Source organism: Daldinia loculata (genome assembly GCF_022478755.1).
Source record: "Daldinia loculata strain CBS 113971 unplaced genomic scaffold F4817scaffold_76, whole genome shotgun sequence".
Taxonomy (NCBI): Eukaryota; Fungi; Ascomycota; class Sordariomycetes; order Xylariales; family Hypoxylaceae; genus Daldinia; species Daldinia loculata.
In genome coordinates, this window is record NW_026054930.1 from 46,384 (window position 1) to 61,616 (window position 15,233).

The following is a 15,233-nucleotide window of genomic DNA, read 5'->3' on the forward strand; positions in this document are numbered from 1 at the left end:
CAAGCAGTCGAAGCCGACAACCAGCTCTTGAGAAATTTCTTTGTACTTCTAGACCACCACTGTTTCACAATCGTTCAGTTATCGTTGTTTAATTGCCACACAATATCCTTGCTAGTCAAGCCGATCATCTATTCGCCCATTTTTAGCTATAAGAACAAGGGGGGTTCCCTGCTGCCGATCCGCGCGGTAGCATCGTAGGGAAACTGATTCCCAATCGAGAGTTATCGCTTGCCAAGACATCGAAACGTTCCCCTGTTAAGTGTTCGTTCTTGAAATACGAGATCTCTTTGGGGCCGTTATTTCTAGAATGCCGCTCGGGTTCGGGTATTTAACTATTTAGCTCTGCTCTTGTTAGATTCGAGGTCTTGCGCCGTGAAACCTTGCTACTCCGGAGTTGTCCTATGTTGTGGTACCATGGCGTCGTGATAAGAGTATTAAGGGAAGACAAACCGTCCATCTCAGCCTAATGATATTACAATAACTGGGCATTCTTCGAGCAATAGATATTATATGTATGTATGCTTGTAAGCAAGAGTAAGCAACAGTAAGCAAGTATGTGAACTTCATAAATATGAATTTGATATGATACAGACGCAGGTCCACGAGGAAATACTAATTAGACATAAAACCTTTGCCGCCGTCCCATCCCGTATCCTAATCCCCCCCCCAATAAGCAACCGGCGCTTGATTAAAGGCCGAGAGAGAAACCCATGTAGAACGCCTTCGAGTATATATTACAAGTACATGATGAACTCGATATCCCCAACCAAGTTTAAACTCCATAACATGACCAGCTGGCTGACGCCGGAAACTGTAGACAATAGTGTAGATGGTAGATCAACAGTCTAATGAAAAAAAAGGATAAATGATAAAATACCACTGCTCTACAAGAACCCCTGCCCGTCATCCATTACAGCCGTAGGCGCGTTTTGCCCCGTCTGACCGTGGCCCTGACCACGACTACCGGGGAGCGCAGTCGGATGCGACAACTTGCGCATCGAGTGCACAGGGTACACAGTATCGCTGCCATCCGCGCCGGCATCCACGCTATCCGCGCGCGAGCGCTTACGCCCAGCGACCTGCGGGTGCGACCGCACATGCGTATGCGTATGTGCATGTGCGAGCCCAGAGCTACTACTCGTAGCCCCTAGATCCAGCCCGAAGTCCTGCGCATCCATGTTCCAAGCGGATTGCTCCGCGCCCGTAGGCTGCCACGTCGCCCACGGGTCTTGCTGCTGTTGCGTAGTGGTGTACTGATGAGAATGAGAATGAGAATGAGGATGTTCTGTCTTGCTCGCCCATAGGGAGGCTTCTTTGTCCTCGGCCCAGTGCGAGGTGCTGGCGCCGCTGAAGCTCGTGTCGCGTGAGTTATGTCCGCTGACGGCACCGGGGAGAGAGCTAGCCCATAGTGGCTCGCCTGCTGATGCGCTTGTGGTTGCGCTGGTGAGGCCGCCTGTGGGATCAGCCCAGCTGACGCCGACGCCCCAGCCGGTGGTATCGAGGTTCAGACCGCTGCTTTGTGCTGGAACTGCCCAGTTGTCATCATAAGAGGATACTGGCACACCGAGGCCGGACAGGAAAGGATCTGTGCCGATAGTGCTGCCGTTGTGGCTGCTACCACCGGCTATTTCAGCAGGGATAGTGCTGGTACCGACACCGCTTGTGCCGTCGGATATGTAGCTCAACTGATGATGCAGCGCTGAGTCTACACTACCGCTATCATCGAAGTTATGCGGATATCCACCCGTTAATGACGCTGTGGGTGGAGGTGTGACAAGGCCGTTGTCGAAGCCTTCTAGGAGATCTAGGCCAGGGGGTATATGATTATGATTATGATTATGGTGATGACTGTGATGATGTGTAGCGTGTTGGATGTGTTGATGATGCTGGCTCGGCAGTGTATTTGACGGCAGAACGGGGGCAGTATCATATGCTGCGCTCAGGTTCTCGTGCATAGACGCGTTGAGGTGGGCTTGGTAGCCAGGATTAGGCGACATGACGTTGTCGCGAGCGATGGAGGAGGAATTCGTGATGTATGCACGCTGCTGGTGGTATTCCGAGGTCGGGTCAACCTTGGTTAGGAATCGCCAATTGGTACCGGCGGCAATAGTAGTTGTCTTTCCCTTCTCATCCGTATGGTCGCGCACGGGGGCGAAAGTCCATAGTACGACTGCACGCCGCGTCCATCCGCGCTTCCCACCCTCACTACCGCTACTGGGGCCGTCATTAGGTGTAGACCAGATCTCTTGATACATAGCCACCTGGGACAAGAGTTCTTTAGGAGTCGGCATCTTGGCGCCGTCCTTCTCTGACGCGCTGTCATCCTTCTTCATCCTTGCGTTTTCCCGCTCTGCTCGAGAAGGCCGGGGTTCTTTATTTGAATCCTGCTCGCGCCCTCGACGTTCTCGACGCTCCCGTTCCGCGGTCACGTACGGCGCCAGTTTGATAAAGGTATTGGCCCAGCTAGCAGCTGGGAACGGGACGCCGATGGTATCGCGGGTACCACGAGATGCGCAATCGCATCGCCCTACGCCGTTACATCCGACGCGGTGTGAGACGATGACTTCGACGGGGTTGCTGCGGTCCCAGAAGTCAGGTTCTGACCCGGAAATATGCAACTCGTCCGGCTTCACAACCGAAGTCACGGATCTCCAGCTGTGGTTGTGTAGTTCGGGTCGGTTTATTGCGAGTTCCACCATACCATTAAGTTCAGATCCATCGGGAAACTTGGACGTTGCGTGTAGATCTAGTGTTACTTCGAACTGAAAAGTATCGCAAGGTCCCACCACGCAGCGTGATGTTCTCTCATCCGACGGGTGCGTGTCGTCTAGTGCAGCAAGGAGCTTCTCCCTGAGCTCCGGGAACTGGACATCCCACCGGTTGGAGATATCCTTAATGGATGATGATTCCTTTTGTGCGAGTGGCCTTGTATATTCATGTAGAAGTACGGTTGGTTGGTCCCCGTTTCGTGGTAGGTCCTTGTAATCTTTACCGTCGTTAAGCTTGAGGTGAGGGTAGTCTGACTCTCCGAGCCAGTGTCCGCTGGGTGTGCACCCTGTGACCTGCTTCTTCGTAGTGCCGTCATCCATCTTGACATGCTTCTCTTTGAGGGTGACTTGAGATGATGAGACAAAGATCCAGCATTGCTTTGGTCGCAGGAAGACATCGTTATCCGCACTCAGGAGGCGAGCGAAATATTCATAGTTTGGCCGTTCGTCCGGAAGTCGGCCGTCGGCTATAGAAATGAGTACTCGGTTGTTCTTGAAGGATTCCGTGTCGTCGTCGTCCCTTATTAGCTTTCTATCCTCTTCCTTGGCATCTTTCTTACTTGGGAAGATAAAGTGGACTTGGAGATAGTGTTAGTTATCTTAACACTCGGTAGCTTTAGGTATAGTTACTCACAAGTGACCAACGTTGCGAAGAAGCCCTTCAAAACTTGGATGTGGCTTGATACTTGCTTTCGTCCCCTGTACATAGGATGAGGTTTTCCGTTCGGATCCTTCTCCCTCTGCTGTCTGTTTGGGATGGCTTCTCCGTTCTGTGGGGGATGTAGAAGCCAGTGGTAGATCCATAGATATTCTGTGATGAGCATATTACGCCCGTATAGGATGGTCTTTGAGCTGAATTTTTTCCGGCCCATCTGTGGGATTAAAAGAAGAGCTTTTGAGAGTTAGTACAAATCTTTCTAGAACTTCCGAGTTAGTGTTTCTTACCATCGAGGAAAGCATCCTCCAACCATAATGGCCATATCGGTTGTTCCTTCTCGAGCTCTTTTTGCATTACTTTATTACGATAATCGGCGAAGTGCTTATAAGCGTAGATGGGGTTCTTGCTACCCCTCGGATAACCCATTGGTGACTCTCGTAATGACACATCTCGGTGTAAAGAACGTCCGCCTCGAAGGCTTGTCCCATAGGTCGAGGTCAAAGCCTGTGTTGGGACTATAGGTGGTGTTGGTATAGAACGCAGAGATGGTGACAAGGAGTGATTACACAGCGCCAGAGCAGCGAGATTATGTGGTTGAACGTTGCCCGTGGATTCACCAAGAGGCTGTCGTGTCATCGGAATTAGTTCGTGATCCGTCTCGTATGCGTAGTCTGATACTGGGGAGTATCTCTGAGATGGCAGGACAGGCCGTGGATGATCCATTTGGATGTGTATGACGAAAGACCAAAAGAATGTGTTGTAAAAAGAGCGAGAATTCTAGAGAATGCTTGGGGAGAGCTCAAGAACGCTGGGAGGCAGAATTAAGATATGTTTAAAGGAATGGCAGCGGCAAAGAGAATGCCCATTACTATTACGACTAGAGATAGTTTTCCTGGACTCGAGTGTTGGCATGGAAGAGATGATCGCCATATCTTATAGAAATTACATTCATTCGACTTCTGCTATTTGGCTATCTAGGAGGATAACAATAAAGGTGCCCTGGAGGAGCACAAGACCCTAGAAACACCCACTAGGAGGTTTCAAGGGCGTCGTCAAGAATATGCTGCGCATAGTACACACTCCACGACCAATGAGGTCGCGATAAGCAGGTGACGTCTTTGACAAGAGTCGCATGCTGCTGGCACGCAAGGAGAATCATATCAAGATGATAAGGAGTAAACTGCAATAGACTCACCACGGGAATGCATTAATTTCCAATTCTGTAGCTCTCTAACCAGTCTCGGGCCGGTAATGATAGGGCGGTTATAGTAAACTTTGCGGGGGGGAATGTGTTTTGATTAACATACCCATATAGGATCATCAAGTCTAGGACCGATAGAGATTCAATCGGGAGGGGTTACAAAAGCCACTTGAATGGGGGGATGAATCTGCAAGCTAGTTGTGATGCCAAACCCCTGGGATAAGGAAGTGGCCCCAGATCCAGCAATGGGTGCCTCTCCCTGACAAGGGATAACGCAATGAACCATTGTCCCTAGCTCCCAACGTGGCAATGTCTACACCCCTCCAGAGCCCCAGAGGCATAGTCAGGCACGAAATCGGAAATATAGACACATTTAATTACTCGTTAGATCTCCCCTTCGTCTTCGTCACCTCCTAGGTTTATCCGTTTACGGCCTGCCCCTGTAAGTTGTTGCAGGGCCATTTTACTAGCTTGGCCGCCAACTTTCCTTTGCATCTTTGCGATCTCCTCCTCAGGATCAATCGCTTCTGCTTCTGCGTATTGAAGAATGAGTCTACGACCTAATAGATGGGTGTCTTGTAGGGCAAGCAGCGCCGACTCCGCCTCCTTCGGCGAGACGAACTCGGCGAAGGCGAACCCTTTACTGGTAGAATTAAACTTTTTAGGTATACGGACTGATTTGAGCTGGCCATACGTGCTTAGGAGCATCCGGATATCCTTTTTGTTAGCTTGGAAGGGGACGTTCTTTATCACGATCTTTGTTCTTTGATTTGCGGCCTTCTTCGCATTGTCCTCCTGTCTTCGCTCCTCGGCTGCGTCACGTCCGCGATGCGAAGCCCTAACTTGAAGCTTGTGTGCTCTGAGGACATAGCCGTCCATAATCTTTAAGGCTGCCTCGGCAGTTTTCTTGTCGGAAAATGAGACAAACCCGAACCCCATGCTAAGCACTTGGCCAGGCTTCTTAGGATCCTTCTTTGTCTTCACTTGGGCCGACCTGAATCCTTCAAGATGCTTAAACTCATTTGCAAGCTCCTCGGTAGTGGTATCCCAATGGAGATTCTTCACAAACAGCGAGCTTGACTCGACAGGTTCCTGGGTTTCCTGTTCTAGTAGCTCAGACCCAGACAGCTTCTGTACAGCACTGGGCTCTTTGCTGGTCTGCGCCGTTTCAGGTTGTGGTTCTTTACCCACGAATAAGTTCTTTGGTGCTTTCTCAAGGAATAATATTGAGTCCTTAAATCGACGGTATGCTAACTTGGCGAAAGCAACCTTAGCCTGAGGGGCCTGCGCGAATTGGACAATAGCAATTGTCCCCGTCGGCGGCATGAGTACTTTCAAAACTTGACCATGTTCCTCAAAGAGGGTTCTGATCTCCTCGATTGTAGTACCGTAAGAGAAATTCTTGACTAGGATGGCTGTGTCACCCCGAGGGCCTGATTTGAATGCGTTTAGATCGACACCGTTGGCTACGAAGTAAGCCTTAGTGTCTTGAATCGTCGATGTCTCTGCTATCGCCTGCTTCACAGCTGCGTCAGAACTAGTTGGGTCAAGCAATTCCGCCTTTGAGATTCCCAGACGATCGGCAACTGATGTGTTTACGGCATCTTGGCTCATGAAAAGTGAATTCCAGTTAAATCTCGATTCTGCTGCCTTGGCTCTTTTCTTAATAATATTCTGCTGTTTCAATGGCAACTTTGACAGTGCGAACTCATCAAGATTGTGATCACGTTTCGCTGATGCTGGGAGAACATGCAATATTCGCCCCTGAAAAGAAGAGTGATCTGTTTGGAATGCTTTTGTCGCATCGTCTGAGTTAGCAAACAGAACAAAGCCAATTCCGCGATTGTTGGCCGAGTTTTCCATCGGCACATGTACCTGTCTTCATTTTAGCAGGAATGGAAGGTAGCTAACACGAAAAAACTAATGAAGAAGGGATGGTTCTCAGACACCAAGCATCTACTAAAATACTGGCCCAGGCTTCTCATCAGATACCATTGGTATCAGCTGTCCCTATCTGGGGTTCATCATAGAACCAAGAAGAAAAAAAGGATAAATTACTGGGAAAGGCTTACCTCTTCAACGTCACCGAATCGCTCAAAATACGACCTAAGCTCGTCTTCGGTAGCAGAATACGGCAGGTTTCGAACGAATAACCTCTTGGTCTTACGAACTGTGTCTAGGGTATCGATTTTGGTTTCTGTATCAGGTTCGTCTTCGTCCGGTTGAGGAGTTGGGTCTTTCATAACCTGATCCTCGTCAAGAGTAGCATCAACAACCTCAGGTTCTTGCTCCTGGACTGGTGGTACAGATGGCTGGTTTTCAAGTGGGACAGTGGTAGGCACGATATCTTCATCGTCGACCAGGTCAAGCAACCTGTTCGTCCGTGATCGTAACCAGTCGTCGTCTGTAGCAGTCGCACCCGGTGTAGTCTCAACAACACTAGTAGCAGTGGGCACCGCTTCCTCTCGAGGTTCCTCGACTATATCGGGCTCTGTTTGGGGTTGGCCATCTGCCCCACCGTTTGCAACGCTTACAATTGGTACCACCGGCTTTGCATTTTCCAAAGGTTGGCTCTTCTTTCGTCGGCTTGGTACAACCTCGTATTCGTCATCAGATGCCCCCTCTTCAACAAGTGCAGCATATTTTGCAGGAGGTTCATCTACAAGATCCGTAACAACACCATGTATCTTGCTTGTTGAAGTCTTTGCAGGTTGCATAACATTTAAAAACTCTTGTAGTTTCGGGTCAGACTCGTTAACCTCATCCCGCTTCCTCTTTTTTGAGTTCTCGGGTTGCGATTCCGACTCCGCAGACGGCATGACAGTCGCCTGAGAGACTCCCGTATTAGGGATTGTTTTGTTCCTTCTTTCTTTGAACTTAGACAAGGAAGGATCTGCTATCTGCAAGAAGTGTTAAGCCAATGCGGACTGGTATTGTACTGAAGGTACTAACGGGTTTTGCTAACTCGACAAATATTTTAGACATCCGTACAAAGGAACGGTTGAAGTATTTGACTGCATTAGCAGCTTCTTCCGGGCTCTTATAGCCAACATATCCAATCCTTCGGTGAGGTATCAGCTTGACGTCTGTGATGTGACCTTTGGACGCGAAATGCTTGCGCAAGTCGGCCTCGTTGAGATTCGGTGGCAGACCTTTAACGAAGATTCTTGATGAATCCATGATGATTATTGGGTATCTAATACGGCTATAGAGACAATTAAAAAAAAATAAGAGTAAAAAGGTCGAATTCGTTTCAATTCCTTGACTTGTGAACGAGGTCACCTAGCAGCGCCTGAAGAATGGTTGAAGGGTAGTGATGGACACCGAAAAAAAAGCAGAGAAAAAAAAAGTTACAAAATCGCGTATCAGAGATAGAAATCTTTTATCATCACGTGGTTCAAACGTCCCGCTTGAGGCTCTTCAGCCCCACGATCCATAATTTGGCTTTAAATTTGTTGGTAATAGTGGCTCGTGCATATATATCGGCCAATAGGAGGAATGATAACGACAGGGAATAATTAATTCTCAAGTCGTAGGGACCAATGATTACATAGTAATGATAGCTACATCAATTTACATGTCGACCTCTGAAGTCGCCAAACACGCGACAATTGGGCATAAACCACCCACCTCGTAACGCATTCGACAACCTCAACGCCGACACGATAAGATCACATCGTGAAGCTTATACCGAAACCCCTTTGCGATAACAAACAGTGTAGGAATCTATCCTCGCATTTTTCTGACCATTAAGCCTTCGACCTGGGTATGTTTACCGTATATTAACTCTAGCTCCTAATAATCTATCCGTCTCATAACATTATCGTCTAAAGCCATGTTTACCAACTAACCATCATACTTACCATAGAATAGTCAAGTTACCACGAAGCCGACACTATAAACCGACAAGATGGCGGAACAACAGTCACCCCCACCGGCCGGTACCCGCGATAAACTCGAAGGTCCGTTTCTCGTTTCTGCGCATAGCTATGAATACATAGTTAGCTAACATATCTCGCTCTATAGCCCAAATCAAGTCTGCAGATATGGTTAGAACTGCCCAGAAATGAATAAGGCTTCGGAAAGAACTAACACGGAACCGCAGACGGAAGACATGCAGCAAGAGGTAATCGACGTCGGTATGTGTCTTTGTTTAGGGGACTATAAATATACATAATCTAACGTCAAGAGTAGCTCAGGAAGCTATGGGAAAATACACTATCGAGAAGGACATTGCACAGCACATCAAGCGTACCGTACGTCTATCCATACGATCTACTTGCCGACGATTCTTTTCATCGGGAATACTAAAATTAGCTTACTAGTTCGACGAGCGAAAGGGTCCGACCTGGCACTGCATCGTAGGAAGGAACTTCGGAAGCTTTGTCACTCACGGTACGTCGCCTTTATTTCCAACGCACGGGGGCAGAAATAAGTTGATGTTCCGAGCTAACATAATCCTAGAAACGAAGCACTTCATCTACTTCTACTTAGGACACTGCGCCATCCTGCTCTTCAAGACGCAGTAGAGTAGCGGCTTGCAGTTTAAGCCACTAGTTTTTGTTAGGGGTTCAGTCTCTTGGTGGCGCAGGCGCTCGCGTTTGCTTTAATTGCGAAGAAGACAATTCTAGGGGGCACGAATCAGATGGTGACGCATACCCTAATTATGATAGATTGATCGCCGCATCGATATGGGTCACTGTATATCGCCATACGCAAAATACTGTTCATAGAGAAAACAAGATGAATATGCAAAATGCAGAACGTGCGATGTCAAGTATGTTATAGCTTAGTTAAATAGCAAACCGTGATATACTCAGAGATGTTGCTTTAGATAAGGTAAGCTTTGGGGAATACGCCCGTGACAGTGATCACCAGAATTCAGTTTCTACTCGTAATTTGAATATTTTAAGCGATATGTATACTCTTGAAGCGGCACGTCGGTTCCGCACTCCGCAATTCGGCTCCGCAAGCTGCCTTTCCGAAATCTAGCTGGGTCAATTCAACCCTCTCTATTTTTATTATTATCTTTTTTATCTACCAGCCACTTCTATCGGGAGGGATTTAGCTTTAGATACCTAATACTATTTGGATGAGGACAAAGAATATTATCCATCATATAAAGCTACCGAGGTAGGCAATGGATAAGACAATTCGATTATGATATCCACATTTAAATCCACCTTGAATTCGATAGATCATGCGAGCTGCTAGAGAAAACCTATCGTTGAATTATATTTACATGATATAGACTTACTGTGTCTACTGACGACAACATCGTACGGTATTCAATCACGATTCACCTATCTATGTAGACACGGGTACACAACTTCGTACATTGGAAATGTGGTCACATGGGCGAGAAGCTTTTCGAATCCGGGCTAGGGTCTTGAGAACTACGTAAGCAATAAATTACGATGTTTTGTTTGGGTCGAGGAGGTGATGACTTATACATCCGCGGTTACTAATTAAGGTGTGGTACAAGTACACACACATACACCATACGCCATACACCTGCATTGCATTATGTACTATGCCGTGGGAAAGGGAAAGGGAAAGGGACCGCATTTTCCCCGGTGTCGCACTATCTACCACTATACTGACCCTCACCCCATGAAGATAGCTCATACGACCATGTACCTACATCGATATATGTAGTGTACGTAGATGCAGTCAAGTTCAATGTACTAAATATGTATGTAACGAATCACCAGCCAGCCTTTTCCCCTCCGTCCGCCCATCCGTGGTCGCCCACCGGTCTACGGGGGTGTTGTGATGTAACCAGAGACCTTGCTGAAGAAATGCGGGCTAACACCGGAACGAGCGCGTGCATCCCTCGGAGAGACTAGACTGCGAGTTATAATAATCGAGTATCGTAAGTAATGCTTCATAAGCAAAGGTACGTTGGTATACGTATATATCCTAGAAAATAACTAACTCTAGGTAGTTACCTATTATTTACCTAAAGTATTGTATGTAATTCGTCATTCTTCCAATTTTATTTTATCGTTGAGATGGCTGGTTTAGAGAAAGCAAACGTCATTCGAAGCTGAGTGAGCCAAGCCAAGCCAACGGATCGCAACAAACTTGGTTACTAAAACAAACTGCGAACAGAGAAAGTTGCAATGGCGTGGCTGAATGGCTGAATGGCTGAACAAATGGCTGGCTGGCTGCTAGAGCAATGCTATTAACCCGGTCCGTCGACTATGTTAGTACATACATATGTACCTAACCTATGTAAGTTACTTATTCCCACAACACCCACTCGTTCATACCAATGGCCGCAAGTCGGAAAATCCCATAGTCCCATAAGTTGCATAAGTGCCATAAGTGCCAGCCCTGGAGTTGTCCCATCTGGAGTTATCGGGTCTAGTGGGTTGGATCGAGGATGTGACGGCGGGGCATTCGGACAATCTTCGACGAGTGCTTGCATTCCCGCAACCCGCTTTCTTCCACCTACGTTGATGCGTCCAATGATAGCTCGTTTTTAATCTACCTACTTAGGTACCCGTCACTCCGCAGAGTCGAATGGGGGTAGCACCTGTGACATCCCATCCCTTTATGTATTATGCTTGGTATATGTATGTATGTACATAATGTAGTGTATTGCTTGGCCCGCGGGCGGGAAGCTCGGGCAGCTTTATCTGTCTAATTAATGCCGTCAAGATGAAATGCTTGCTTGCTTGCTAGGTATAACGCATTAGGACGAGAAATCCTAGTAATATATTTTGAAGCTATATCTCGTCACAGTCACTGACTAACTAACTCGAATTCGGCGTGAAAGAGAGCAGGTTGTCCTGGAGATGCATTGCACTAACTAGTAGTAACCCAAGACCCGGAAACCCCAAGCTGCTAATCTAGATATTATGGACTGGACTTTTCGATAGGTGCTAACTTAGCCACATATGTAATAGCATATACCTCTTAGGTCCGCTTTCTTACCCGACTAAGAGCCAAGCGTCGACCGAATAGAGACGGGTTTTCTGTCCCGAGTTTCCTAAGTTTACCGAGCGTTCGGAAGGACAACTAACTTATCATGTAGTATGTACTGACGGGGGAATTGGGCACGACGAGGGGAATACCAAGCCATACCAACAATTATCTCAGCACCCAACCTTGACAAGTTTGACTGACAGCCTAGCCATCCATCCCAATTTCTCGGGCTTCGGACCCTTAATCCTCGCGCGTACGAGGTGAGGGACTTACGGAAAAGCTTAGTTAATGAACTTGAAATCTAACAAGATGCCTGTCTGAGGACCCCGTACGCAGACGAATTGGACGTATGGCAAGGATGTGTGTGTGCGTAGGTGAACTGGCAGGCAAATCCCTCCCCCTACCATCCCTACCCATCCCTCCCAGCGCAGATGTTTGTTGCGATGCAACGCAACAACTAGCCCTCTTCGGACGGGCACCGTGAGATAGATGGTTTGTAAATCTGCATATTGATGACGAGTGACGACATGGTTGCCTTTCCCCGGATGATGTGTATAGCAAAGTGAAGGCTCTTGGATAACGTGGAATGCAGTGATTGAGTCTATACAAGATACTATTATTATGTGTAGTGCGTGTGTATGTGTATGTGTGTGTTTTACTCTATGTATGTTAGTCAACCATATATGTCAACCGCGGACGCCGCGATGTGCTTGCGTAGTGTATAGTGTATAGTGTATGTATAATGTATAGCATATAGCGTATAACATATGGCCCAAGAAAAGCAGCTGAAAGGACAGTCAGTCAAGTCAGGTCAGTCCTACATAGTCACGTCTATTGTAGGTACGCAGCAGAAAAGGATGTGTGGGGCAGAACGCCACGTCCATGTTACCTACCCAGCCGGAATTTCCAATTCCTCTCGGTCGTCGGCCCCTCGTGGCGCTTCTTGCCCGTGCAGATTCTCGCGTGGATGACCTGCAGCAGGTGTCTAGCGAGGAGATGAGGGAGAGAGAGCCGTAGGTCGTAGCACGTAGCACGTAGCACGTAGCTTCTATCGCACCGTGCGGTACATACATACATGCATCTTGTTGAGAGTTATAGACTTGTCATGATGATCATTGTAATAAATAAATATGAGATAAATATGAGAATTTCTAATTTCTGTAATATCTAGTAATAGTTACTAACGCATATGGTCGAGTCCCCCTCCATCAAGCTTTCATGTCAGCTGAATGATGTCAGGGCGCAACGCCTCTCAGCTAGCCTCTGAAAAAGCTTAGGGATTTTGCGAAGTAAATCGGCGAGGCTAAGCCGTAGAACTTTGCGGTTTATCCGAGTCCCAGGTTGCCGTGCTTACTCACTGACCGCTTTCAGGCTCGAGATGATGCGAGTTCGCTGCTGAGAACTCTAATTCTCAGCATTATTACGGCTGACGATGACTGACTGACTAACTGACTGACTTCCTAGTGTCATACCATAGTATCATAGTATGGTATACCTATGCAGTGTACTACCGTAGATGTTCGCTTGAACCATCCCTTTTTGGTCTCGCCGATAATGTACCATTACCAGATTGATAAAACGGGGACCATTAAAAGGGTACTAGCTAGCCAAGACCATACCCAATACCATATGTATATGGCTCGCTTGCGTCTTAGATCTGAGCTTGGAATTTCGCATATATTGATGTTATTAGTTGTAATAGTAGTATTAGTATATTAGCGTATTGGTGTATTGGTGAATATCCTTCTCCTATCATATCCGGTTCTGATGAATTGGTCATTGTACGTTGAGAAAGGCATTGGTTTAAATAGTCCAGTCCGGAGTCAGAGGAGATTTGTCAGGGACGCCAGAATCCGTCGCGCGTAATGGGTCTGAAGATTCGGTAGGCTATTATGTATGTGCCATATGTGCCATCCAAGTCCCACCGACCGGTCCGGAGCGCAATCCATTGGTGGACTTGCTGTGGAGAGCTATCCAGCTTTGTACATGAACAATACGTACCCAGCTACCTCTTACGGGCTGTCCCCCGTCGTACCTGAAAGTTTCCTTGAACCTTCTGTAAACGGTTCCATCGCCGCCTGTTCTTCTCTCACCGTCTTCGCCAGCAACGAAAAAAAAATCGTATGGTCATGTAGTATAATCTTTCTAGATTATTCCCCTAGAAGCGTTAAGCGGACTTTCTATTTACGGCTTCGCAATTCTTCAAAGTAACAATACCATCAAAGGGCCCCCCGAAGCGTGGAGTGCTGTTGATGGGACGATCTTGACGCACGGCGTGCCCGTCTATTCGGCTCCAGTTCAAGGATAGCTACGGGTACAGTCAAGATTGGGCAATACATACCTACGCACAGTCGCCGCCACCGAGGAGACGTCGAACAGAAAAAGAGTGCTGCAGAGCATAGGCTCCTTTTTTTTTTTTTTTTTTGTTTCAGTCAGATCTGGGACATATCAGCACATATCAGCATACATCTTAGCATAATGTACCTACAGTAAAATTTATATTGCCTTTTTTAATGTATTTTAGCTGTTGTTCTCGTTCTCGATTGGCTCCAACAACATTTCATATGACATATCATACCCAATCGGGATTCGAAAGCCTGCATGTCAGCACGCCGGCGAACCTTTTTGGGGTCCATTGATCCAATTCCCAGGGAAATCTTAATATCTGCTACGTTCATTTGTACAGAGCTTTTTTCAGGGTCTCACTACGGAAGTAATTGTTTTGATGCCCTAGAGAAAATAGTCAGCCCAGTCTAGACGTCGTTAGGCGTAGAGAATAGATAATTTTTTTACCATCTGCTGACCAACGCATACCAATGCCTGCGTAGGTGATTCATATGATTCATAGCACTTGAGCGATGAATTGTCTATGTTAAAAATCTTGAGATATGTTTGGTTACATATCCGGCAATCTACACGTTCTAACACGCAGGACCCAGCAAAACCAGGAACGTCCCTAGGCATTGCATATGCACAGGGCGAATTTTCCAACGAAGAAAGGACACCAATGTCACAGGATAATAGAATGTCCTATTTCGTTCTATTTCGCCTCGTATTTGGGAACTTGGGACCTGACAACTAAGCACAGCTAAGCAAGATGCATAGTTTGCCTGTCTCTTGCCTATCGACTCATTTGCAACCATTCGCAATGCCATGTCTACGTACGTACGCACGTATGAATCAACCCAAACCAAAACTTCTTCATGACGAGGACATTCACCGAACTTTCTTCCAAAACTGTCATATATCACTTAAGATAGATGGATACCCGTGATGAGTTGGCTTGTCTGTTAACCACATCATCGTCTTTCTGATTCAGTGGCACGATTGTGAGCCGCAGTCCGGTGCAATACTATTTTCTAACTATGGTAAACTATGGTAAGGCCCAAGCCGGATGATGTAATTTAGGCCCCGGGGAGCTAACGAGCTCTCGGTTCTCCTAGGCAGAGAGGTACCGCCTGAACTATATTTTGCCTCAGATGCTATGTACGTCTGTGTGTTTCGTCACCAGCACTATGTAAACTTAGCCAATGATTCATAAGAGTATAGTTAGAAGGAATAGTTGTTCATCGTGTTTGTCTATTCTCGCATCTATTCCCGCATTGCGAAGACGTAGAAGGCTTGGCAACTTTAGGAAGACTTTTTACCCCTTGTATCAAAGTAGAGAAAACCG

General features: G+C 47.1%; 3 protein-coding genes across 3 annotated transcripts; 1 reads left to right on the plus strand and 2 right to left on the minus strand.

The window, feature by feature from the left end:
- Nucleotides 1-866: 866 nt before the first annotated feature.
- On the minus strand, nucleotides 867-4,580 carry F4817DRAFT_273319 (uncharacterized protein). Its single transcript, XM_049299457.1, has 3 exons — nucleotides 3,714-4,580; nucleotides 3,403-3,660; nucleotides 867-3,346 (listed from the first exon to the last, which is right to left on the minus strand). Exons 1-3 carry the CDS (start codon nucleotides 4,147-4,149, stop codon nucleotides 885-887), a joined length of 3,156 nt encoding a protein of 1,051 aa, XP_049154694.1. The 5' UTR covers nucleotides 4,150-4,580; the 3' UTR covers nucleotides 867-884.
- F4817DRAFT_273318 (uncharacterized protein) lies at nucleotides 4,581-7,950 on the minus strand. The gene is made up of 3 exons (XM_049299456.1): nucleotides 7,580-7,950; nucleotides 6,700-7,527; nucleotides 4,581-6,502 (listed from the first exon to the last, which is right to left on the minus strand). The coding sequence occupies exons 1-3, from the start codon at nucleotides 7,805-7,807 to the stop codon at nucleotides 5,012-5,014; spliced, it is 2,547 nt and encodes an 848-aa protein (XP_049154695.1). The 5' UTR covers nucleotides 7,808-7,950; the 3' UTR covers nucleotides 4,581-5,011.
- Nucleotides 7,951-8,119: 169 nt separating this feature from the next.
- Nucleotides 8,120-9,446, plus strand: F4817DRAFT_351313 (dynein light chain type 1-domain-containing protein). The gene is made up of 7 exons (XM_049305066.1): nucleotides 8,120-8,393; nucleotides 8,496-8,589; nucleotides 8,654-8,676; nucleotides 8,733-8,766; nucleotides 8,822-8,883; nucleotides 8,953-9,022; nucleotides 9,092-9,446. Exons 2-7 carry the CDS (start codon nucleotides 8,538-8,540, stop codon nucleotides 9,154-9,156), a joined length of 306 nt encoding a protein of 101 aa, XP_049154696.1. The 5' UTR covers nucleotides 8,120-8,393; nucleotides 8,496-8,537; the 3' UTR covers nucleotides 9,157-9,446.
- Nucleotides 9,447-15,233: the final 5,787 nt, after the last annotated feature.

Excerpts from the sequence above, each read along its gene's own strand:
- F4817DRAFT_273319 (XM_049299457.1), bottom strand. The coding sequence starts at position 4,149 with ATGGATCATCCACGGCCTGTCCTGCCATCTCAGAGATACTCCCCAGTA. Across the intron at positions 3,661-3,713 it reads GGAGGATGCTTTCCTCGATG|CTCTTCTTTTAATCCCACAG; the intron begins GTAAGAAACACT and ends AACTCTCAAAAG. Across the intron at positions 3,347-3,402 it reads CTTCGCAACGTTGGTCACTT|TCCACTTTATCTTCCCAAGT; the intron begins GTGAGTAACTAT and ends ACTATCTCCAAG.
- F4817DRAFT_273318 (XM_049299456.1), bottom strand. The coding sequence starts at position 7,807 with ATGGATTCATCAAGAATCTTCGTTAAAGGTCTGCCACCGAATCTCAAC. Across the intron at positions 7,528-7,579 it reads TTGTCGAGTTAGCAAAACCC|ATAGCAGATCCTTCCTTGTC; the intron begins GTTAGTACCTTC and ends CACTTCTTGCAG. Across the intron at positions 6,503-6,699 it reads GATTCGGTGACGTTGAAGAG|GTACATGTGCCGATGGAAAA; the intron begins GTAAGCCTTTCC and ends AAATGAAGACAG.
- F4817DRAFT_351313 (XM_049305066.1), top strand. The coding sequence starts at position 8,538 with ATGGCGGAACAACAGTCACCCCCACCGGCCGGTACCCGCGATAAACTC. Across the intron at positions 8,590-8,653 it reads TACCCGCGATAAACTCGAAG|CCCAAATCAAGTCTGCAGAT; the intron begins GTCCGTTTCTCG and ends CTCGCTCTATAG. Across the intron at positions 8,677-8,732 it reads AAATCAAGTCTGCAGATATG|ACGGAAGACATGCAGCAAGA; the intron begins GTTAGAACTGCC and ends ACGGAACCGCAG.